Source organism: Peromyscus leucopus, chromosome 7 (assembly GCF_004664715.2).
Source record: "Peromyscus leucopus breed LL Stock chromosome 7, UCI_PerLeu_2.1, whole genome shotgun sequence".
In the NCBI taxonomy this organism is placed as follows: domain Eukaryota; kingdom Metazoa; phylum Chordata; class Mammalia; order Rodentia; family Cricetidae; genus Peromyscus; species Peromyscus leucopus.
In genome coordinates, this window is record NC_051069.1 from 24,686,579 (window position 1) to 24,711,156 (window position 24,578).

The window sequence follows — 24,578 nt, forward strand, 5'->3', positions numbered from 1 at the left end:
AAAACTCTTTCCTTCTGATGCCAAGTGGGACTGAGAGCCCAATATGGCCAGGTTAGGCAAGCATTAACATAAGCCAATGAACTGTAGCCATGTGGTTGGATTCTCCAGAAGGTAATGTATGGTAACTGCTTTTTCAAGTATGTTTGAGAACATGTTACCCATACACCTTGGAGATTATGGATAACCCTGAAGGTCACTGACCTCAATTTGTTAACAGTAGCATGCCAGCTAAGCCTTTTCATTTTCACAATCCTCTTCAAGCTGGTGTAGTACCTACTTTACAGCAGTGGCTCTGTGCAGCATTTATTGGCCTCCTGAAATTCACTTAGCCCCCCTTTGAAGATACCTTAAAATATATGAGCCTGAATGTAGCCATTATAAGACCATTAGTTATGCTCCTTGTGAGCTGCCTGTTTTTTCTTTATGGTTCTTAGTTGTTCTTTTGCAGAGCTTCCAGCTTAAGTCATGCTGGGATCAAGAAAAATGGGCCTTGGTGGTTCATGTTCCTGGAGTTGTATCCATGCCAGTGGATGTCCACACGCTTCAGAAAAGAATTTGACATTGCTGCTGCCATTGTTGCTGTTATAGCAGTGGTGGCCACCACTGCTGCTGTTTCTGGGATTAACATTTCATAATTGCTTACTATAGCTATCACAGTGGAGACCCTGGCAGCAAAAGTAGCTACCACAGTTAGTTAATCTTTCATTCTATTGGGCATGATAAATTTAATTCAATCGTTATTGAATTTCGATTGGCTTTAAAAATTTTAAATTTATGAACTCAAGTTCCATTTGCTTTTGGGATACCATCTTACAAGGGCTCCAATTTGCAGTAAGGCACATTAAGGAAGGGAATGGCTCAGTTGCCTTTAGCCTACTGGCTATGGGTGGGATAGGACCTCTGTTGGTCTTTTCTGTGTCGAATACACAGATTGCAAGCCCAGTGCCACTTTGAGATCTTTGGCAGTAGTTAACACTGCAGTTCACACACGATTGAGCCTGTATGATAATGAGTATTCAGAGACGGGTAATGCCGGGAGGGGGGCACCCACCATCCTAAGACAGAGCACCTGTGTGGCGTGGGCAGGCATCTCCATGATGGGTAAGGTGACCTGCTGATGTCATACGCAACCTAAGTCAGAAGCTCATTTTTTAGTAAAAGGGGGACCTGCAGGGTCCTGGCCCCCGTTTTGGGTAACTGTTGCCTTGCTTGCTGACCTTGACCTTGATATCCTCCCTGTGCTAATTCCCTGCTGGCTTCCACCCTCCTGAATGCTTAAGGGAAGTTCCTTGTTTGTGTATACTGCATATTGGGCATTAACAGCTTAGATGCAAGATTGTAAACATCAGTAGTGAACTTCTGCCCTCCGGGTTTCCCCCATTGTGCTGTAAGCCTGTATTTAAGACCTCTTCCCTCCTTCAATAAACAGCATTAGGCATTAAATAAATAGATAAATAAATTAATTAATTTAAAAAAAGAAGCACCACCAGCTGATTAGACAGGGATTCAGGTTTCCACACATATTTGATCACCTTTGGGAGCTGCCACATAAATCTTGTCTAGTCACTGTAATAAATCAATAAAGTGTCCTGCTCTCTACCAGTGGGAAGTTCTTAACCAGCAGGTTGAGATTGTGGCAGAGTCTTTAGCCAGAACTACTAGTGACAAATTTCCCCAGTAGCCTGTGTAGTAGCTACAAAAGTTAGGTACCAGGGAGTCCTCCTTCCCTAGGGTCTATCTCTACCACTTCTCTAATGGCTGCCTCTTTTCCAGACTACTTGAAATCTTCTCTAAGACACTAACTCATGAGACAATGCCACATAACACTCTGCCACACTATTCCACAATATACATGAACACAGTACTATTTTTTTTTTTTTTGGTTTTTCGAGACAGGGTTTCTCTGTTTAGCTTTGCGCCTTTCCTGGGACTCACTTGGTAGCCCAGGCTGGCCTCGAACTCACAGAGATCCGCCTGGCTCTGCCTCCCAAGTGCTGGGATTAAAGGCGTGCGCCACCACCGCCCAGCTCAAACACAGTACTATTTTTATTAAAGCACACATGGATACATGTGTTCTGGTCACATTTACCCCCACTTTTCCTCTAACTTCTCCCCAATTCACCCACCCTTTCATAGTTCATGTCTTTTTTTTTTAACTCCCCAAGTCTAGTTTGTGCTAGTTAGAAACTAAAGAATGGGGTCATGCAATCAAGCATGACATAGTCCTTTGTTTTTAATCATTACATGTTTTGCAGTTTTTTGTTAGTTACCCTGTCCCTTCATTAGTTGGTAAAGTCTGATGGTATATATTTCAAGTCCTTTTTTTTACTAAAAATTAAAAACTTTTTATTTATGTATATATGTGTATGTCTACATGAGTTTATGTGCACCATGGGTGTGCAGGCATCCTTAGAAGAGGGTGTCAGATCACTAAGAGTTACAGGCAGTTGTGAGTGACCTGATGTGAGTGTTGAGAGCTGAACCAGGTATTCTGTAAGAGCAGTTAGTACTGTTATCTGCTGAGGGTCTCTCCAACTCTTATAATATCTCTAAAGATTAGAAGAGTGTCTGAACATGGTAGGGCATGAATAATTGTTTTTGATCCCCCCTGAGTGTACACTAGACACTGGATTGTGAAATATGAGTCCCAGGCAGATGTAGAGAGAATGTATCATCCCTAAGGACACAGGGTACAGATTTAAAGTGTTCTGCTGTACTGGTTTCCTTCCAGCTGCAGTGAGAGGAGGTCAGGGTTCTAAGGAGTCTGAGGTTCAGTGAATAGTGCAGAGTTAAAGAAGAATATAGTGCTGAAGGCCTTGATGAAAATTTCATTGCCTAATTCAACTACTGAAATGAACAGTTAAAAATGTTAACGTATAATTGTGGGTAATGCTAATCAATGTTGTTGATTGTAAGTCATCAAAATAGCTTTGAAAGTGTATCAAGGTATCAAATTACCTTTTCAAACCAAGGCTCACCCAGAAGACCGACACACACAGGTAAACGTGACTGATACTTTGCTTGAGGAGGAACAATAAATCGGGCTTCCCAGACACCTCTCCTGAATCCTGTGTCTGTAGTCAGTGTCCTGAGGCAAAATTTTGTGGTTGTGAATCTCTGACTAATTCCTTCATTTGGGAAATCATGACCTAAGAGGGTGACCTGACTTATCCAAAGTCTACAGATTATGGCTTGTAACAGGACCCAAGTCTCTGAACTCCAGCTCACTGTGTTTCACTAGTTACCTCCTGTTTCTGATGATGAGAATATAGATTCAGCTGGAATCTCACAGAGACCAGTCCTACAGGAGAGTACAATCAGAGGCCTTGCCTGGTTTTCTGCTCTTCTTTGACTGTAGGGGATAGCCTACTATGTAAAAATCATCTGGCACCAGTAGTTAATGATAGAAAAGGAAATGAGACTCTTTATTTGAAGAGCTGTTTTGTAAGTACCCCACCAAGTTGATATGACACCTTGATATAACTGTTGAATGCAAGCAAAATAGTTGGAGTTTTAAAACATCCATGCTACAATCCACAGCCCCAGAGAAGCTAGGAAACAGGGAGGGCCCACATGATGGATGGGGACACATGGATTTCCCTGGGAAGGGGAAATAAAAGAGATCCCTGGGTAGACAGGCAGCTGGGTAGATGGGAAAAAGAGGGATTGGGTTGTGGGGGGGACAGTAATGAAAGAGACATTTAAATGTGGGTGGAGCACATTTTGGGATCAGGTAAAAACTTGGTGTAAGACAAACTTCCATGAATGTACTATGATGACCCCAGCTGAGAATCCTAGCATTAGTGGATATGTAGCCTGAACTGGCCATTTCCTGTAATCAGATTGGTGACGACCACAAATTGTCATCAGAGAGTCTTCATCCAGTCACTGATGGAAACAGGTGCAGAGATCCACAGCCAAGTACTGGGCTAAGCTAGGAGAATCCTGTTGAAGACAGGGAAGGATTGTGGGAGCCAGTGGGTCAAGGCCTTCACAAGGGACCCCACAGAAACAGATAAACTGGAATCTCAGCAGCTCACAGGCTCTGGAGCAACAGCTAGGGAGCCTGCATGGGACTGACCCAGGCCCTCTACTGGGTGACAGTTGTGGAGCTTGAACTACTTGTGCGACTCCTAGTGGTGGGAGCAGGGCCTGTCTCTAAAGCTTGGCCTGGCTTCCAGGAATTCATTCTTCACACTGGGTTGCCTTGCCCAGCCTTAATAAAAGCAGAGGAGCTTAGTCCTACCTCAACTTGATATACCATGTTTTCTTGACACCTAATGGGAGGCCTGTCCCTTTCTGAACAGAAACAGAGTAGTAGTTGAAAAGTGGGGCAGGGGAGAGGGAGAGTTGGAATAGGAGGAGAGGAGGGAGGGGAAAACTTTGATCATATATAAAATTAATGAATAAATTTAATTAATAATAGAAAACGAAAACACAATAAATTTTTTATGTGGGTTGGTGTTTTGTCTGCATCTATGTCTGTGTACCATGTGTATGCCTAATGCCTGTGGAAGCCAGAAGAGAGTGTTGGGTCCCCAGGAAATGTGAAGCACCATGTGTGTGTTGAGAATCAAACCTGGGTCCTTTGGGAGAGCAACAAGGGCTCTGAATGACTGAGCCATCTCTTTAAGCAGCTTTATTCTTTGTAAAAGGTATAAGTTAGGGTCAGTGAGATGGCTGGGTAGGTGAAGGCACTTGCTACCGGATAACCTGAGTTCAATCATCGGGACCCAAATGGTAGAAGGAGAGAATTGACTCCTAAACATTGTTCTCTGACCCTCATATGTGCACCGTGGCATATATCCCCCTGCAAATAAATAAAGATAATATAGAAATTAAATAGATAAAGGTGGGCAATAGTGGCATATTTCTTTAATTACAGCACTCAGGAGGCAGAGGAAGGCAGATCTCTGTGTTCATGGCCAGCCTGGGCTACAGAGTAAGTTTCAAGACACTCAGGGCTACACAGAGAATCCCTGTCAAAAAAAAAACCCCAAAACCAAAAAGACAAACAAACAAAAATATATAGTTTATAATATATTTATAAAAACCAAACTATAATTTTTTATTTAATATATAAGAGTAAAAATTCACTAAAATATCTTCCATATTCACTCCTATTTTTATATGTTTTTCATATAAAAATTTTATTTTATTTTTGTTCTAAAATTACAAAATATTATTTTTCAAGGTAGTGTTTCCATGCATATTTTGTTTTGGTTGATCCAAAATCTTATTTTCCAAAAAATCTGGAAAGCCTAGAAGAAAGACAAATTTCTAAATGTATATGGTTTATCAAAACTAAACCTAGGAATTAGAAACAATTTAAACAGACCCATAATAAGTTATGAGACTGAAGTGATAATTAAAGGTCTCTCTCCAAAGAAAAGTTCAGGTCTGGACAGATTCACTACTGGATACTATGAACTTTTAAAGAAAACCTAACCAATGCTTCTCAGACCCATCCACCAATCACAAACAGAAGGAACAATACCTAACTCTTTCTCTGAAGTCTATATTGTCCTGATGTCAAACTTTGAGACACAACCAAGAAAAAAGTACAGAACAATTTCCCTGATGAACATGGATGTAAAAAGTCTCCACAAAATTATTTACAAATTGAATCAAAGACCTTTAAAATTTTTATACAAAATTACTTCATTTTCCTGGACTCACAGCAACAGGGAGAAGGTCTCACCCAAGGGAATCCTAACTTCCCATTGATGAAGAGCAGTGTGGCTCTGATCAGAAAAGAGAGGACCTGATCAAAAAAGGGAGGATCATTCATTGATTCTTTTGAGCTTCAACTTGAAGCAGAAGCCCAGTCTAGGGCCTTGTCAGGCTGAACTGGGTGAATCACATGGACCACAGTGCAGACTAACTCCTTGAACTAACTGGGACATCCTGGTATCTGACACACCAGCAGAATTCACTGCATCTTTGAACTTCAATGAGTGACTTTCAGAGTTATGTGTTTGCTAGCAAATATAATTTAAGAATATATTAATTTGACTTCCAACCACATGCTGTGGTGGATGGACGTCATTTGTGCCATATGCAATTGTCATATCCCAGGCATCAATGACACCCACATTGAGATCCTGGAAAATATCTTTTAAGGCAAGGTACTGGGTGTAACCATGGAAGTCACTAAATCTTTCCACCTCACTGCTCATCTCCCTGATGTTTTCTGTTTTGAGGACAACCATAGTGTCTGGGCTTCTCAGGAGAAGACGCTGAAGAGCTTTGTGGACATTGATGGCCCTTCGGATGAAAAGGTCAATGGGGAAAGGTCTGAAATGCTGACCCAGAGAAATGACAATGACCGTGTTTTTCTCTCCTCCAGTTCTGTCAATTATCCGTGCAATGTACTCCATCTCTTTGACAGAGTAGACCAATGACCCAATAAGGGGATAACCATGTTTTGTCCACTGGATGTTGATGTTTTCATCCAAGTCCACAGCGAGTTGGTGTTGCAGTTTTCCAGTCTCATGCAGATCCACAGACCTCAGTGCTGAGAACCACAGGCAATCCCAAAACAAAAGGAGAATACAGTTACAGAGATCAACTAGCCACAAATATAGGAGAGAAGATCTGGTGTTTAGAGTGGTACAAACTTATGGTATCTGATACTCAAACAACTCAAGGTGCTTTATGATAAAGAACTGCCCCATTCCAGAATCATTCAGGCTGAACTGTGCAGGGGATGGCTTTAGCTTTGAACTCAGCTTTACTGGAAGATGATGAAATTAGTGTGTCCATGCTGTTCTCATAGGACATGTTACCTATGCCCTGACCTTAAATGAGGGTAGATAGGGAAGGTTATTAGTTGATGTTATGTGCAAAAGAAGCCAAGCAAATCTCTGTAACGGCTCCAGGAATCTAAACCTGCATTCTCTGTCCTTTTTCTCTCCCTAAGTGTGGAATGGCATCAAGTGTCTCATCTACACTAGTGACAGTAATATGATGGCTCATTTGTGATGCCCTTCACAAAAGCATTTATCTAGACAGATGCAGACACTTGCCTCAGTGATATTCACACACACACACACACACACACACACACACACACACACACACACCCATTTATCATGTAGAAAAGAAAGTCAAGACAGGGTGTCAAATTGTCCAAGATGACAGTTTGTGACTCAAAGGGCACTTATGATTCCCCTTCTAAACCTTGAGAAAAATAATCTCTTGAATCTATACAGCTCTGAAAGGAAACACACTATAAATAGAAGACCACGTCCACTCTGTTTCAGTGTGCCAATTAGTCCCTAATCAGAACAGCAAGGTGAGTTGTTCTATCCCTACAGCTTCTGAGAAATTATGTAGTCAGTGACCACAGCTGCCTTGTCCATGTCTTAATGGGGAAGGGAGGGCTGGCTGAGAAGTCTAAGACAGGGAGTGAGGCTGCAAGAGACACGCTGGAGAGTCTGTGGGGCGAGTGGTAGAGCTAGGGTCTCCCTTGCTTCCAACTCACTCCAGTGCTCTTTTCCCAAGCACATTCTGGCTACAGAATCTAACTTTATACAGTATACAGTGATCTCGACCCACTATAACCTACATGCTGAGGGGGGAGGGTCATTCACACCTCAGATGCTGCATGACCTATGAAACTGCAACATCAGACCATGTGATGATAAAGTTTCACTAGAATCTCGATTTTCTAGCTGAGAGAGACAAAATTATGAGGGGCTGACTATTTACTAGAAATCATGATCTAACATGTCCTCTCTGTTGGGAATACTTTTACAACTTAGAACCCAGGCCCCGTCAATTTCAGCCTTTATAGAGGATCAGTTTATTATTTTTTTAAATTGGAGACCACAACATTGGTTTCATACCAAGGCCTGTCATAGCCTCAACCTTGTCTTCAGTGACAAGAGCCAGGGGTCCAAGGACCTAGAGGAGCAGGAACTGATGGTTTATTATGTGGTTTAACTCACATAGAATATTATAATCTGACTTAGTGTTGGTGTATTCTTGACTTAGTAAATATAGAAATAAAACTAGGCTTCTTACAAATAGATTCTAGCCTCAACTCTGATCCTAACTTGTGATAACAGTTCCAATTGCTGTTGCTTTCTGGGTATGTGTTAGTGTGCCTTGCAGTGCGATAAATATTTGCTGTTTGTTACTTTATTTCATTCGAAACAAATGCTAGGATAGTGAACATTGTTCTAGATCAGTGGCTCTCAACCTTGCTAATGCTGTGACCCTTCAATACAGTTCCTCATGGTGTGGTGACCCACAACCAAAAATTATTTTTATTGCTACTTCATAAATGCAATTTTCCTACTATGAATTATAATGTAAATATCTGATATGCAGGTTGTTTTTGGTGACCCCTGAAACAAAGTCTTTTGACCCGAGTGTCAGTTTAACAACCATGGTTCTAGAGAATGATAGTAACATTTTTTGTGAATAATGCTGGTGGTTTGTGATTAAGAACTATAGAACTATGATGGAGGAGTAATTTCCTGTACTCTTTTTTCCCCTTGAAATTAAAACACAGTTTGTGAAAGAGGTGTGAATTATATTGAGACATACTGTTGATACTGCTTTTGAAGTATTCCATCCACTGGCGGATTGTGGAATCACCCATCAGATGGATGAATTTTCCTCTCAGGCAGTCCTTCATTTTGATCGGAGCCAAACTACAGGAGGCTGGAGTCCAGGTGTTTTTCCAGACATGTCCACTGGGGACTGCAGATGCCTTCCCGAGCTTGCATCTCTCTTTTGCTGGAACAGCTTCTTCTGCCAAGAAATCAGCAAGATCAAGTCTTCTAAAACACTGTTCTATTCACCTGTGTTTAAGAGCCTTCCATCTTTCCCAAAGAACCCTCTAGATAGGCATGTGGGTGGTTGGTGACAATAAAAAGAAGCTTATTAAAGGATCTTCAAAATGGAATGTTTATTTTCAGTAAAACTTTCCTCTGATGTGAGTTTCCTAAGTGATACTTATTAATGCTTATATGTAAAGTACATGGGGTTTTTCCTCTCAGAATAAAAAAGGCCTTCAACTAAAATTTAACTATTTGTTAGCCCTGCCATGAGACCAGCCTCATCAATTCTTATATAGGGTGAGAGCTCTTCAATGTGAGCGTGTTATTCGAAATGGCTCCTGAGCTTGTCACATGTTCTCATGGTGTCTAAAATGTCACCATGGAAGTATGAATGCTTTGAGATGAATGTAGAGTGAACTTGGCTATAAATTGGCCAATTTGCATTAAGAGAGGCCTGGAGGCCTCTAAGAAGGGCCAGATCTTCAACCTTAGTCTCTGGGTAATGAAGAGACCTGGGAAGGTATGGGTGTGTGTGTGGCTAGCATGGTGTGGCAGCAGGTTTGGGGTCACAATTATTCATCACTTCCAAAGGGTAAGTTAATATTTTAACAACTACTATGAAGGTGCTGATATATATGGGACAAAAGAAATATCATTTCTCTCCCTCTTCCTCTCTAAGTCAGTCTTCGTCTGTCTTTGAGACAGGGTCTCATGTAGTCCAGGTTTGCCTTCAACTTGTTATGTAGTGAGGATGGCCTTGAATTCATCTTCCTGTTTCCACTTCTGGAGTTAGGAAATTATGGGTGTGTGTTTATGTGGTGCTTGAGGGTCAATCCTAGGGCTTTGTGCCTGCTTGGAAAGCACTGCACTACATACACATCACTTCTGCAATCAGAAATGTGTTTTTCCTTCTATGTGGAAAACTGTCTCTTAGCAATTAGCAAGCTTTCCACGATGAATCTAGATACATTTGCCTGAAATCATTTTAGGTGCTATTTATGAGCTGTTCAGAGAAGGAAGGAAAAAAAGCAAATGTGTGTGAGAGAGAGATTATTGAATACTCATGTGAAGTCCTTTGTAAAAAGAAATGGTTTCAAACACCAAGAGTGAAGCATGGTAGTAAATTGACCCCTAGATGGCGCATTGGAGATATCTAAGGGATAATTCTAGGGAGGCTGGGAAGACGGCAGGAGATGGTGGTGGTGGGGATGAAGAACTAGGTAAAGAATTGGGAGAGGGTTTTGTCATTTGCAGCTTGTTGTGTAGGATGGGCAGATGACCTTCTACTTGAGGAGTCGATTGCTGAGAGATGTGTGTACTAAAGCAGGCAGCAAGTTCCTAGTGAATCCAAACGTTCATTCACTTATGGACTTTGTGCCTTAGCCCACCTTATGAGAACAGAGACAGTGACCAAGTCCAGCAGAGAGAGAAGGACTTTTAAATGGGTCCAGGGTTAAGCACTGCCCGCCAAGCACAGAAGCACTTACTGTTGCATTTGGAGACACTAATCACATTGGATTTTCCCATAATCTCCACACCTATATTTGACCTTAAAGAGACAGATACAGAAATTAATCTGCAGTGGCCTCAACTCAAACATAGTTCCAGAGCCCAGATTGGCCAATCCTTCTGCTACTTCTCAGTGATAATCTAATTTCCCTGCATAGAATTTCAGGTCATTTAGTAAGTTTCCATTTATTTGTTTCAGAGGTCATAGGAGCCAGGTACCAAGAAGGTATGGATGCAATGCAGTGAATTGAGACACAGAAAGAATGATTAGAACACACACACACACACACACACACACACACACACACACACAGAGTTCTCTTACACACACACACACACACACACACACACACAGTTCTCTTTCCTTTTGTTCTTAGTCAACCTGCGTTTTTTAGGTTCATTGATAAATATTACTTATCACCAATGTCTGAGGACCCCTGGAGACTGAATACTGTCCCCAAATGAATTCACAGGTCCCTCGCCAAGGACTCTTCTTACAGAGTCACTAAGTTACAGTGCTTAGAATACATTCCCTGCATCCTAGATTACCAATTTCTCCCCAGAAATATGAAACAATAATTATTTACCTTTCAAAGAGGCTCCTCTCTTGCTGACTAAGATAGGAAACTTCTTTGTTCTTTGAATGCATGTGGGTGAGAGCCGCACAGGGTACATTTGGAGGCTTCACACAGTAGAACGCTTCTTGATCCTGGGCATCCAGATATTGGCACAGCTCGACACTTGAGTTTAGAACCAAGGCACACTCAGTGTGGACCTGAGAGGTTCCATTTACAAACTGGCCGGTGAAGATGACTCTGTCATAGCCCTGTTTCCTTGCTCTCCAGAGAGCTGACACCCCTTCACTGGGATGGATGAGCAGGACAGACAGGGCCACCGGGCCCTCCCAGAACAGAGTGAAGCTGACCAGGTAGGTGCCATTGTTGAAGTCTGTCACCTTTCCAGAAGCTCCTGCCTTCAGGGCTGGGGAGGACATCCTGGCCCTCAGGAAGTCTCCACCATACTCCTTCCTGCGTCCCAGGTGGTCCCTGGCTTCCAACAGCACATCCAGCTTGTCCCCACGCAGTGTGTGTCTCGAGGGTTGAGGATGGTGGCTGTGCTGTGTGTGGCACTGGTGGTGGTGTTGAGGTGGGTAAAAGGCCTGGGAGGGATCTGTTGGTCTAGTTTCTCTAGGACTTCTCTGACTCTCAGCTCTGTCCCTTTTGGAGAAACTGGTAGGTTCAGAGGCACTATAGGGGATGAGGATGTTGTGACCAAATTCCAGCGACTGAAGGACACAGGCAACTTGAACTGAACCCGTATCTGAATGGGCAAGAAATAGAATAGAGAACAAAGGAAAAGTTGCTATTAAATGTAGAATGTAAAAAGTTTTGGTAGGTTAACCAACTTTTGCCATTTATAGAACTCTGAGAGGTGTAGAATTCACATTACATTAAGATTTTGTGGTCACATATGTTTCACACAGAGATGTCTTTATTTAAACTTTCAATATACCTCTGGTTTTCAATGACTTATTTTGTAAACACATTCAACCTCTGATAGCCCTTGGTGGGATCCTCTTCAAAATGGTGGTGATATGGGGGTGGAGAGAGGGCTGAGCAGTTAAGAGTGCTTGCTGTTCCTAAGGAGAACCTGAGTTCAATTGCCATTGGCTAACAACCACCTGTAACTCCAGCTCCAGGTGATCCATCGCCATCTTCTGGCATCTATAGGTACTGCATTCACATAACTGTAAATCAGTTTTTATCAACTATCATGTCATAATTATGTCCCTTGAATGGTTATTGTGAGTATTATGGAATAATATGGTGTGCTGGCTAATTTTATGTCAACTTGACACAAGCTGCAGTTATCAGAGAGAGGGGAGCCTCAATTGAGAAAATGCCCCCATAAGATTGGGCTGTACATAAGTCTGTAGGGCATTTTCTTCATTAGTGATTGATGTGCAAGGGCTCAGCTCATTATGGGTGGAGCTACCTCTGGGCTAGTGGTCATATGTGCTATAAAAAGTAGGCTGAGCAAGTCATGAGGAGCAAGCCAGTAAGGGGCACCCCTCCATGGCTTCTTAATCAGCTTCCGAGTCCAGGTTCCTGCCCTGTTTGAGTTCCTGTCCTGAGTTCCTTCAATGAGGGTCTACAATATAGAAATATAAGACAAATAAACTCTTTCCTTCCCAAGTTGCTTTCCGTCATAGTGTTTCATCACATCAATAGAAATCCTAACTGGGACACATGGGAAACTTCAGAAAGGCATTGGACTCATGGCAAGTGGGATTGTCTCTATGACTTGAAAAGATATTTAAAGTATCCTAGCATGTCCAATGAAGTAATAATACGATGGATTATTGCTATCAATCACTAAATAGAATTTTCAGTAAAGGCAAAGTAGCTTGCATGAATCCAATTCTTGTGTAGATAATAATAATAATCTATGAACAAGAATATTTTTAATAGACTGGCCGGAGGTGGTGCCACCTTTAATCCCAGCACTCGGGAGGCAGAGCCAGGCGTCTCTCTGTGAGTTCGAGGCCAGCCTTGGCTACAGAGTGCGTTCCAGGAAAGGTGCAAACTACACAGAGAAACCCTTTCTCGAAAAAAACAAACAAACAAACAAAAAGAAAGAATATTTTTAATAAATAGCTCTCTAAAAGCAGTGAAAGCCAAATCAGGACAACTGCAAGTTTGAGGCTGAGCTTGAGCTGTACTACAAGAGAAGGGCTAACCTATGCTACAGAGTGAATCCATGTATCACAAAAACAAAAACAAAGTTCTGCAAACAAATAAAATCAACTAACCACTACCACCAAGTAAAGCCCCACTCCATAGCAGAGATGCGACCAATGAAATAGAGAAAACAAACAACAAAGCCAACACTAACAAAATAAAATGTAAGCCTTAAACACTGCAATGAAGTAATGATATTAACACTGCAATGATATTTAGACTGCCTGGTACTGGAGGAGGGAAATGTTTCCCACTCATAATTATCCACAGTTTTCAAAAGGCAGGTCCATTTCAGTACATAGAAATGAATGTATTCTGTCCTACAGAAGCTTCCTTAAGGCCGGTGCAAACACAGGCTGTGGATCTTGTCAAACAATGGCTGCACTTATCCACAAGCAGCACAGAGCAGTGTCTGTGTAAGCACACACGTGAATGGCTGCCTATAAAGCTTGCCCTTCCTCTGGCTTCCCAATCTCTGAGAAGCACCTTCTGTCCTGGGTCCCAGCTTATACATGAAAGGTTTGGACGTTCCTCACTTGTTGCTGTGTTTAACAATGGTCAGTTTATGTTGGTTCATTAATGCTGCTTGATAAGCCATATTGAGCACATCCAACTCCGTTCCAGTTGGTAGGTCTTTGCAACTTACACTTTCCTAGATACACAACATCAAGTAAAAAAGAAAAAGAGATTAGTTCCTTACCTTCGATGGGTTTCTGAAAACCGTGAACGAGACCCAGAAGATAACTATGAACAGCAGCACCCACAGTGACTTACGACTGGTCATTGTTTTCATGGTTTGAATTGTCCTAGGAGAGAATCACAGAAACTCATCAAGGAATGAAACAGAAAGGAAATCACACACAGGTGTGGCACACTCATGGCTCCTGATTCCTTTGCTCTCAGTTAAGTTATTCTCAGGTGACATCTTGGCCCTCCTGGCTGTCCCTGCTGTCCTCAGCCTCTGTCATCCCATTAGCTATCAGTTTGGAGCCCACCAACTGCTAAGATACCATGAACCTGAAGTGGGCAGGACAGTCACATCTAGGTGGATCCTCCAGGTTATACCACCTCCCAGATTCTCTTTTCTCTCCTCTCAACCACAAAGAGCAGACCAAACACTTCACTACAATCCATGACAACATCTAATAGAAGGTGGTCCACCAGCCTTCATGTTGTCCTTTCTTTATCACCAGTTTTTCCTGAACCTCTCAACCTTAAAAATAATTACTTTAAAACTCTTAACTATTCCTTAAAAAAATAAGCCTTGAAGCTTTAGCCAGTTTTCCCCTTCATTTATATGAACATTTGACTTTGATATGAAGCCTGACTTATCTTTTACAGGTTAGATTAGCTGGGTAAGTTTACTGCTCAGTACTACAGAACTTGGGCACCAGCCCAGGAATATAAGTAAAGACTAATCATATTGTTGAACACCATCTTCATAAAACTTTCTACCCCTCCAAATTTCTTAAAATCACCCTTTGCACCAAAATACTAGTTTATACACAAAAGGAGCTAGCACCAAAGAATAAATATTGCCCCTTACCCACTTGACTTCTGGTTTTCATACCTTTAACATAAAGGCCTGGTTTGGTCTCATTTCTAAGAACTGGGTGAGCTTGGTGGGGAGGCTCCTTCTGTGGCCCGTAGGGTGCTACCACTGTATGGCCTTCCTGCACCAAAACACATCACAGATACAAGCTGCAGAGCATAGGGTAGAGGATACTTTTCAGTGGGGTTCATACCCTTCACCCTAAGGGGGAATCTGGATGGCAAAACCACAGTGACCAAGTCAAGCAAAGGCTGAAACGAGGGGCAGAATGATCTGCCTCCTACTCAGATATCATTGCAACAGACGAAGATGTTAGGGCTCCAAGTCTGATAAGCAGGTGGTAATACTCCCATGGTAACTTAAACTTGGGAGTTTCTACCTGAGCCTTGCTGTCAAGCCCCAGTTATCAAGATGAAAATGCACATTATTCTGTGAACAGTACACTACGTAGAACAAGAATTGAAGGGAAACCACCTTGAATGTGATTGATATAGAGAAATCAGTAATGTTGATTACATCTCAGATTAATAGGATGGCAGTCACAGGTTCGAATCCACCTGGGATCTGTGTTCTTTTTCTGATAGAAAGAGTCCCAGGAAGAATAGGTGCCTTGGACACATGCATCGGGCCCACAGGAGACAGCAGTTGGTCCTGGGGGGGGGCTTTATACATCTTGCTTTCCTTACCCTTTATAAGAGCTTATGTGTTTGAACACATCACCAACCTCCACTTCTCCTTGCTGTTTTTTGTAGAGTCTCATGTAGCCCTGGCTAGCCTCAAACTCCAGATCTTTCTGCTTTCACCGTCTCATCTTAAAAACAACAACAACAAACAAAAACATAAAACCAGACAAGTTAGACTCAAGTCCTCTTTCCAAAAGAAAATCCTGACTTTTCAGCATCGTTAGTCATGTGCTATCAAATGAGCATAACAATACTTTTTTTTCCCATACAAAGGCTTTTGAACAACCTGTTTTAACTTTATGTGGCTTAGTCTGGTTCTCTCAATTGGAGATTATTATTCTAAAGGAGTCTATTGGGAAGGAAAATATTTGGGAAGGGTTTGGTTCAACTGTTTCTGGGAAGCCAGATGGTGGTAACTTCCCAAGACCACAGCCTCTCTGAGTCACATGGATTCACAGATTTTAATGGTTTTTTCCCATGGAGACATTGTTACTTTATGTGTATTGACATTGTTTCACGAGACAGGCATACTAGGACTTCCTGTCTTCTTGAACTGAGAGTAAAGAGAGAATGAGTAAAGAGAGAGTTTAAATCATTTACCAAGATCATCCAGGGAGTTCTAAACCAGGGTGAGTTCAAGGTTCATGTTCTCGTGGTCTTTGGCTCTCTGAGCATTTTCTACACTCAGACGTATGTGATGTGATCAGGTTCAGGCAGATTCCGGGGACTGCTTATTTACTTCCATTAGGCTTAAAAGTCTCTCAGTCTCTCTGCATCCTTATGGCTATATTGTGCTCTGGCCCCTCCTGTGTAAACCCTCCTCTTCTCTGCTCTTTACAAGCCATGCAGAAGCTCCTCTGCCTTCGTGTGCTGCCTTCCACCATGCTCAGACACAAGGAACCAAGAGAACATGGACCAATCTGCTAAAAGAAACCTTTCGTGTAGCTGAAGTTTTCCTATGTCCCACCTGGTCTGCAGCTGCTCAGACTCAAGTAAACACACAAAGGCTTATTTTAATTAAAACTACTTGGCCATTAGCTCAGACCTACCCTGACTAGCTCTTAGATTTAAACTCAGCCATTTCTGTTAATATATATGTTGCCATGTGTTCTGTGGCTTTACTTATGTGCCATTACATGCTGTTCCCTGGAGGGCAGGCTGATGTCTCCTGACTCAGCCTTCCTCTTCCTAGAATTCTCCTTGTCTGCTTATCCCACCTATACTTCCTGCCTGGCTACTGGCCAATAAGCATTTTATTAAACCAGTGTACAAAAGCATTATCCAGAGCACTTTTGGCCTTTGAGTTCTTGGTGGTGAGCATTTCATCACAGCAGCAACAACTAATACAGAAATGCTGGGAGTCCAGGGAGAAGACTGTTAGCTCTCTTTCACAAATTCCAGGCAGATTTTCAAATGTGTAAAGTGTAGCTGAAGTTTTTTCTTCTGGTCCTGCCAGGCTCCCATGGCCCTTGGTCCCGCAGCTGTTCAGACCCAAGTAAACACACAGAGGCTTATATTATTTTTAAACTATGGCCATGGCAGGCTTCTCACTAGATAGCTGTCACATCTTAAATTAACCCATTTCTATAAATCTATATTTTGCCACATGGCTTGTGGCTTACCAGTACTTTTACATCTTGCTTCTCATGGTGGTGGCTGGCAGCATCTCCTCTGCTCTGTCTTTCTCCTTCCTCTCTCTCTAGTTAGAATGTCTCACCTAACCTTATTCTGCCTCACCATTGGCCAAACAGCTTTACTTGTCAACCAATCAGAGCAACATATATTCACAGCATACAGAACAACATCCCCATCATTTCCCCTTTTCTTCCTATTTAAAACGAAGGTTTTAACTTCAACATAGTAAATTTATATATAACAAATTTATATATAGCAGTTATCCAGCAACAATTATACTTACAATATCTAGTCTATTTTTATTTTGCAAAATTAAAGAAAATATTCTATCTATCTTATAATTGTGTCTAAAGTTTCATATCTAATTTATCTTTTATCATAACCAAGGAAAATTATAACTATCTAGTCTTCAACTACATTAAAGACCTCAGAAGGATATAATATTACCTAAGTAAACAGGAAGAGCATTGTAAGCAACTTCCAAAAATCTAGAATGACAGAGACAGCTGGCTGCCTGGACAGTCACCCAAAGTTCTTCTGTAATGTTGGGGCATCCATTCTTCAGCCTACATGGCTAGAGTCTCTCAGTCACTTCTTTCTGTGTCCTGTAGAATATTTGGCAGTCTCCTCTGTGAAGCAGGAACCTGAAAGACCATCTTGTCTTTCAAAGTTCAGTGGTCACCTTCCTATGGGTCCTGCATGTCCAATTTATATAACATAATGTCAATCAGTTGATGAAAGGACACTTTTTGTCCAGTGGCTACTTTTGCTACAAAAAAGTGAACTCCATAATGAGTTTCTTCAATACCCATCATCTTCCTTGAAGTATTTGGTGCTGCCAGGAGCAGATGTGTCTCATTGCCTAAGTCTTAAGTTTTTAAAACATTTTAAATGCCGTACTCTGTAGGTCTTTGTAGGTGTTTGAAGATTACCTACCTCACGAATTATATCTATGTATACCTAGAAAACTTAACATGACTACAAGTTTGATTATCATAGAGCTTTTCTGGCATTGAAAATGAATGATCCTTGTTTAGGGTTTATTGCTGTGAGAAACACCATGACCACAATTACTTTTTTTTTTTAGTTTTCAAGATGGGGTTTCTCTGGCTATCCTGAACTTGCTTTTTACACCAGGCTGGCCTTGAACTCACAGAGATCCATTACCTCTGCCTCCTGAGTCCTGGGATTCAAGGAGTGCGTCAGCACAGTCAGGAACATGCCAGGGCCACAGCAACTCTTATAAAGGCAAACATTTAATTGAGGTGGTGGTTTACAGTTTCAGAGGTTTAGTCCATTTTCATCATGGCAGAGAGCATGGCAGCATGCAGGCAGACATGGTACTGGAGAAGGGACTGCTGCATCTTGATATGCAAGTAACAGGAAATAGACTATCTCACTGGGAGTAGCTTGAGCACAGGAAACCTCAAAGCCCACCCCCACGATGTCACACTTCCTCCAATAAGGTCACATCTACTCCCACAAAGCCATAGCTCCTAATAGTGCCACTCCCCCTGGGGGCCATTTTCTTTCAAACCACCACAACCCTCTTCTAAGACATTGTGCTACCTTTTAGAAAAGGCTTTAGAATGATCTAGAGGTGTAAGTAAAACAGAGAAAACCTCTATGGCAAAGTAGCCCTGACTCCAAACATTACAGACAGACAAGGAATTGAAGACTTTGGCACACTGAGGGCAATCACAGTAATTGTAAACTTTAAACCCAGCCCAATTCCTGTATAAATTAACACAGCTCCCCACAGTAAGGACCTAGAATAGGAAGTACATGTCCACTCAAAGCATAACTGTTCAGTTTAGGAAAGGAGCTGACAAAAAATTACCCTTCAGAAGTGAGCTTGTTGGGAGAGAGAGCCTTGGACCATGGAGCCTTGAGGTGGGAGAGCAATTGGAAAGGAAGGAGACAGGGTTCCAAAGCAGAGAGAGGGTTCTTTTCAAATTCCAGAGAGGATGGTTGATGTGATGGTTCAGGAAGTAAAAGCACCTGTCACCGAGACTGCCGACCTGAGTTCAATCCCCAGGTGGAAGGAGAGAACCAATTCCTGAAAGTCACCCTCTGACCTCTATACATCCACATATATACATGTGGGTGCACACACAGACACAAGCACAGACAAACACAGACAGACACACACAGAGAAACACACACACAAATGTAATAAAAAATGAAAATGAAACCTGGAGAAGAGCCCTGTGAAGAGGGGCAGCTGAAAATAAGATCAGGAGAGATCTGTACTACAAGACAGCATGGTGAGCACCCAGAAGGTAGGAAGAAGGAAGGAAGCAGAAACACAGAGAGTAAGGATGCTCAATGATAACACAATAGTAATCTACTCAAATCTGTACAATTGTGTACAGAATGTGCCAATTTCAACCCCAAAATGAAACATGTCAAAAGGCAGAGGACAAAGTGACACATTCCTATGTTGTGGAACAAATCACTGTCCCATATATGGCATTGATATGGGAATTTTCTCACAGAATTTTTTTTAAAAAAATCACTATTATCATATGGCAAAGTCCATAACAAGTAAAATAGACTGGCTGGACATGGTGACACACACTTTTAATTCAGGCACTTTGGAGGCTGAGTCAAGTGGACCTATGTGAGTTTGTGTCCATCCTGGTCTATGTAGCAAGTTCCAGGATAGCCAGGGCAGGGCTGCACAGAGAAACTCTATCTCAAAAAAATTGCAGAAAAGTGAACAACATTCCAACTATTGAAAAATGAAAGGCAAAGAGACATTTTCCAAAGACAACCAGAGAAGAAGATCACATTAGCTGTAATAAGAATTATGGCCGACTGCCAGGAACCAAGCAACAAGACAAAATCCTTAAAAGGCTTAAAAAAATCAATGGGGTCCAGAGCCTTAGCAATATGACTTCTAAAAGTGGAGTAGAAATGTTTTCTTTTTAATATAAGCCAAGACATAATTCTTTACCAGGAGTTCTTTATCATGAAGGAATACAAAACCAGCAGTCAAGTTAACTCTGTACAAAGAAATATGATTGTGAAAATGAAGAAAAGTGAAGTATAATTGACTTTCCATTCCTCTAAAAGATAAACAGTTTTACAAAGCAAATATAGCAGGTGCCACCCAGTGTGACTAGTGCATGCAAAGGTCAAATGTATGACAGCAAAGGCCAGAAGAACACAATGGAGTAAGTCAAGAAAACCATCTTGAAATCCTTATGTTGCATAGGAAGTAGAGTATTATTTAAATGTTCATTAATTAAGAAAAATATTGTTCTTGTCTCTTGCCAAGTGATGTTCTGTTCTGCCAACAAGAAAGTCCTCACCAGATGCACTCTCTGGACCTCAGACCAGACAGATCCTTCCTGGAGTTACCCATGAAGCTTTTGTATTCTGGTTTATGTGAGCTCTATGACTCATTCGGCAAAGTTGTACCATGGCATCAACAAGGTATGAGTTGACACATCAGAGTTCATGGTCACAGCCCACTTACCACACTGCAGTGAGTCAGATGACATTCAGACCAAGGACACACATTTCAGGACCATGCCCTAGAAGTTCATGGTGCTGTAGATTTCTATTGGCTACTCACCTGATGACAGTCAAGTGTCAGGTCCTCTCATCTGTCAAGATATAAAAGGATCAGCTGTGAGTCACATGTTTACTCACCAAAGAAACCAAAACCAAAACCCAGACTGACAGGTCACCCTGGAACAGCTCAAGGACATCCCTGAGGTCATGATTCAGAGGTGGCAGATGGTAGTAATGTATGGTGCTCTTATGGAGGAAATGGTATCTTTTCTAGGGTCAAGAATAGAACTGATCTGAACAGAAGCTACCACCCATGACTGCCAACTGCTGCAGAATGCAAAGTGTTACATGGTTGACTATATATGTTCTTTAGGCCTGAAGGCACCTGATACTTCTGTAACTGTGGCATGCACAACTGTTGGCATACATATGCTGACTCCTCAGAACTCTCTCTCTTCGTTAGCAGCCAAGGTTCAGGTGTACCCGATGTTCAGTATGCTGTGTTCATCTGCTTTGTTTCTTCATGCCCTTTCTAAGTAGAGGAGGCTGTAGTTTATATGCTGAATATAGAGTGATGGATGACCTTAGCAGTTCTCTGGTATCTTCTGATGTCAGGCTGACTTTCCATACCCGTAGGCAGCCAGTGTCTAGCTGAACTCTTGACTTTGGGACCAGCTACACAAGCAATGTTCCAGGCATGGGTTTACAAAGATCTGATTCCATTCTAACCAATGAAAACCTGTGCAAAGATCCAATTTACAGGTTTCACATACAGATTGGATTGTTCAGGAGACAGATTTCCTCCCTCCCTGCCCTGCCTCCCAGCCAGTTTGCCTCCTTTCCTTTCTGCCCTCCCTACCAACTTCTCTCTTTTCTTTCTTTTTGATTCAGTGTTAGGAATTAAACACAGAGCCTTGCACATGCTGGTCTATTTGTTTGTTTTGAAACAATGCTATGTTGCTCAAGCTGGCCTTGAACTAACTCTCTCTATAACCAGGCTCATTTTATTTTTGTGATCCTCTTGCCTCAGTCTCCAAGTACTTGGGATTATAGACCTGCACTATGAAGCCAGGCTCTGATTCTCCCGGAATGTGGAAATGTGGTATAATTCAGAACCTTCAGTCTTTTACTGTAGCTGAAGCAGAGAATCATGCTTCTTAAAAAGTGGTGTGGGCTATTTATATCTTCAGGAATGTGACTTCCTCTATAAATTCTTATCTGCAATCAGCCATCCATGAGCAAGTAAAGTACTTGGCTTTTGTAGTTCAAGGATTATTATCTCCAAATCAAGGAAAACTGAAGCCTGTGCTTGGGGTGTATTCACGAATTCTAACTTGCAAAACTAGTATCATGCCCATAGAGGGATTATGAAGTGTGATTTATGCAGGTCCAATTCAAGAGGGTCATCCAGACACCAAGACATTATGTACAACTCTGGGTCTAAAGGGGAAGTTTTTTCTTGGCAAGAAATAGTTCTAATATATTCCACTCCAAGATTTCTACAAACATCAGTATAAGAAAACAAATTCAGAGACTGGAGAGATGGTTGAATGGTTAAGACCATTGGCTGTTCTTTCAGAGAACTCAGGTTCAGTTCCCAGCACCCACAGGATAGCTTACAGCCATTTCAAACTCCTGCCCGGGAGATCTGATGCCTTCTTCTGGCCTTCATGGGTATTGCACTCACATAGTATACAGACATACAAGCCAAACACCCACATGCGTAAAACAAAAAGGTTAAAAAGAAAGGGAGGGAGGAAGGAAGAAACTAGAATAACTGGGGAAACCAATCAGATAAAAGTCAGTTAAAAGTTAAGTTAAAGTAAGTACAACCAGCTTCCACATCCATTGGTTCTCTCACTCTGGGTTCAACTAACCAATGATGACAAATTTTGAGACAAAAACTATATCTGTCCCAAACATGTGCAGACACTTTTTCTTGTGTTACTCTCTAAACCACAGAGCAGAACAATAGTATTAGTCACCTTCCTGTTGCTGTGATAGAGCATCATGACAAGAGCAACTCAAGTTTATTTTAGTTAGGGTTTCCGAGGAATAAGAGGCCATCATAGGAGGAAGGCATAGTGGCAGCAGCAGAAAGTTGAGAGAAAACATCCTCAACCACCAGTGCGGAGAACGCTCCAAGCCAGCCTCAAGTGACTGGCTTCCTCTAGCAAGGCTACAACTTCTCAACCTCCCCAATCAGTGCCTCCTCCGATAGGGGACCAATTATACAAATATCTGAGAGCATGGAAATTCTCATTCAAACCACTACAACACCTATTTTCCTTAGTAATCCTTAGTGGATCTACTAATATTACTTTTTTTAAAAGAGGAATTGATATCAAGACATTATGGAGATTAAATGAAATAATAAGAGTAAAAATGTTCAGTTATCCCAGTAGAAGGCAAAACAAAAACGGAAACGAGCAAAAACAACAAGACACAGCGGAGGGAAGGAAATGGAACTCAGAGAGCGGCTCTCAAGATCTCAAACTTCAATCCAAAAACAGGAATAGCCACCTGAGATCTGAACGACTTCACCCAGAAAGAGACAGACTTGTCCTGAAAGAACCTGACAGAACAGTGACAAGAAAGAAAATGGATGCTTCTATTCCAAAGAACCCTGTGGGAATTGCTGTGCATCAGAGTTGTCATATAGGCTCACATCTTCAAAATAGATCCACAGACTTCTATTTGTACCTATGCAAGTGTTTGTACATAGATGTGTCCCCAAGCTCTGGTTTCTTGAGCTGCTTTACAATAACAATGCTCAGTGCCCAGACCTTTATTTCTAAACTCTCAATAAAGAAAATCAGAGTTCCTGGGAGAAGCATTTGATTGACTCCAGAACTTTGAGATGGGACATGGTAAGAGCCTGGAATGCCTTACAAGGCTTAGGAATTACTTAAAAACAAACAAACAACAACAAAACAAAACAAAGCAAGAATTAGAGGTCAGGCCAAAAATGGCACAGAAGCCTAACCGAGAGAATCCCAAGTTATTAAAGCTGAAACAGTTCAAGTCACAAAGGGAGGGGGCATTGGTTTTAGAAACAGCCAAAATGCTTTTGAAAATCTGATACAGATAAACAAACACACTGTAAGTGAGAACCGTGAAAGAGCTGTCTACTGCAGATGAATTCTAAGTGGCAGTAAGAAGAAAGAACGTGCAGAACGGCAGGGTGGTAATAATGGCTGTGGTTAAGATCTGAGGAATCTGGGGCTGGTTCGGCAGTTAAGAGCATGCACCACTCTTGAGGAAGACCTGGGTTTGGTTCCCAGAACCCATGTTAAGTAGTACTTTCTGTAACTCCAGCTCCAGGGAACCCAATACCCTTTCAGGTTTCCATGGGCATTTGCCTCCTAGGCACACATTCACACACAGGCACACAGACATGCACATAAAACCTTTAAAAGAAGTGATCTTGATGGATCCTAAAATTAGTGAGTCAAAGTTTGAGAAGAAAAGAAGAACATCTTCTATCAACATATTTTTTGACTTTCAAAATGGAAAAATGTAATTTTACAGTGGAGAAAATTCAACAGATCTTATCATGCCTAATGGATCAAGGCTAACATCACGAGAACTAAGACATATCTGGGGCTTCATGCATGCTGAATTGGGATGGCTATACCGCTTCTGTGATATTCTTGAGAAAAAATATATTGCCTCAGCATACTCAGGGGGATTTGAGGTAGAATAAATTTAAGATGCATTCTACAAAAACAGCTGATACCATCTTCCAAAATGTATGAGCAACCACTAGTATACCCTCACTCTTAACATTTTTTTATTACATTTAATTTATGGAGGAGAGGGTATGTACCATGGTATGCTATGTTGGCTAGAGGACAACTTACAGGAGTAAGTTCTCTTCCTTCCACCATGTGGGTCCTGGGTATCAAACTCAGGTCATCAGGTCTGGTGACAAGCCTCTTTACTTGTCACCACTGATCCATCTTATGGCCATCTTCTAAAATGTATGGTTATGGAAAATAATTATGACAAGTGACTGTCATAGAGTAAAAGGAGAGGAAGGAAACATAACAACTATTAATAAATGCAAGGTGCAATCAGAGATGGATTTGGGATTGAAAAGAAACATTGCGTGAAAAACTTAAGAAATCCAAATGAAGTTTGG

At 41.7% G+C, this 24,578-nt stretch overlaps 1 protein-coding gene across 1 annotated transcript in view; it reads right to left on the reverse strand.

The window, feature by feature from the left end:
- Positions 1 to 5,091: 5,091 nt before the first annotated feature.
- The window catches only part of LOC114690222 (NXPE family member 4-like), a 28,528-nt gene continuing 9,041 nt past the window's right edge, over positions 5,092 to 24,578 (reverse strand). Inside the window, 9 exon segments of the mRNA XM_037207524.1 lie at positions 5,092 to 6,517; positions 8,557 to 8,763; positions 10,280 to 10,341; positions 10,889 to 11,381; positions 11,384 to 11,621; positions 13,743 to 13,848; positions 14,613 to 14,715; positions 15,281 to 15,405; positions 20,496 to 20,526. Of these exon segments, the coding sequence (XP_037063419.1) occupies positions 5,982 to 6,517; positions 8,557 to 8,763; positions 10,280 to 10,341; positions 10,889 to 11,381; positions 11,384 to 11,621; positions 13,743 to 13,835 (1,629 nt within the window). The 5' untranslated portion in view covers positions 13,836 to 13,848; positions 14,613 to 14,715; positions 15,281 to 15,405; positions 20,496 to 20,526 and the 3' untranslated portion in view covers positions 5,092 to 5,981.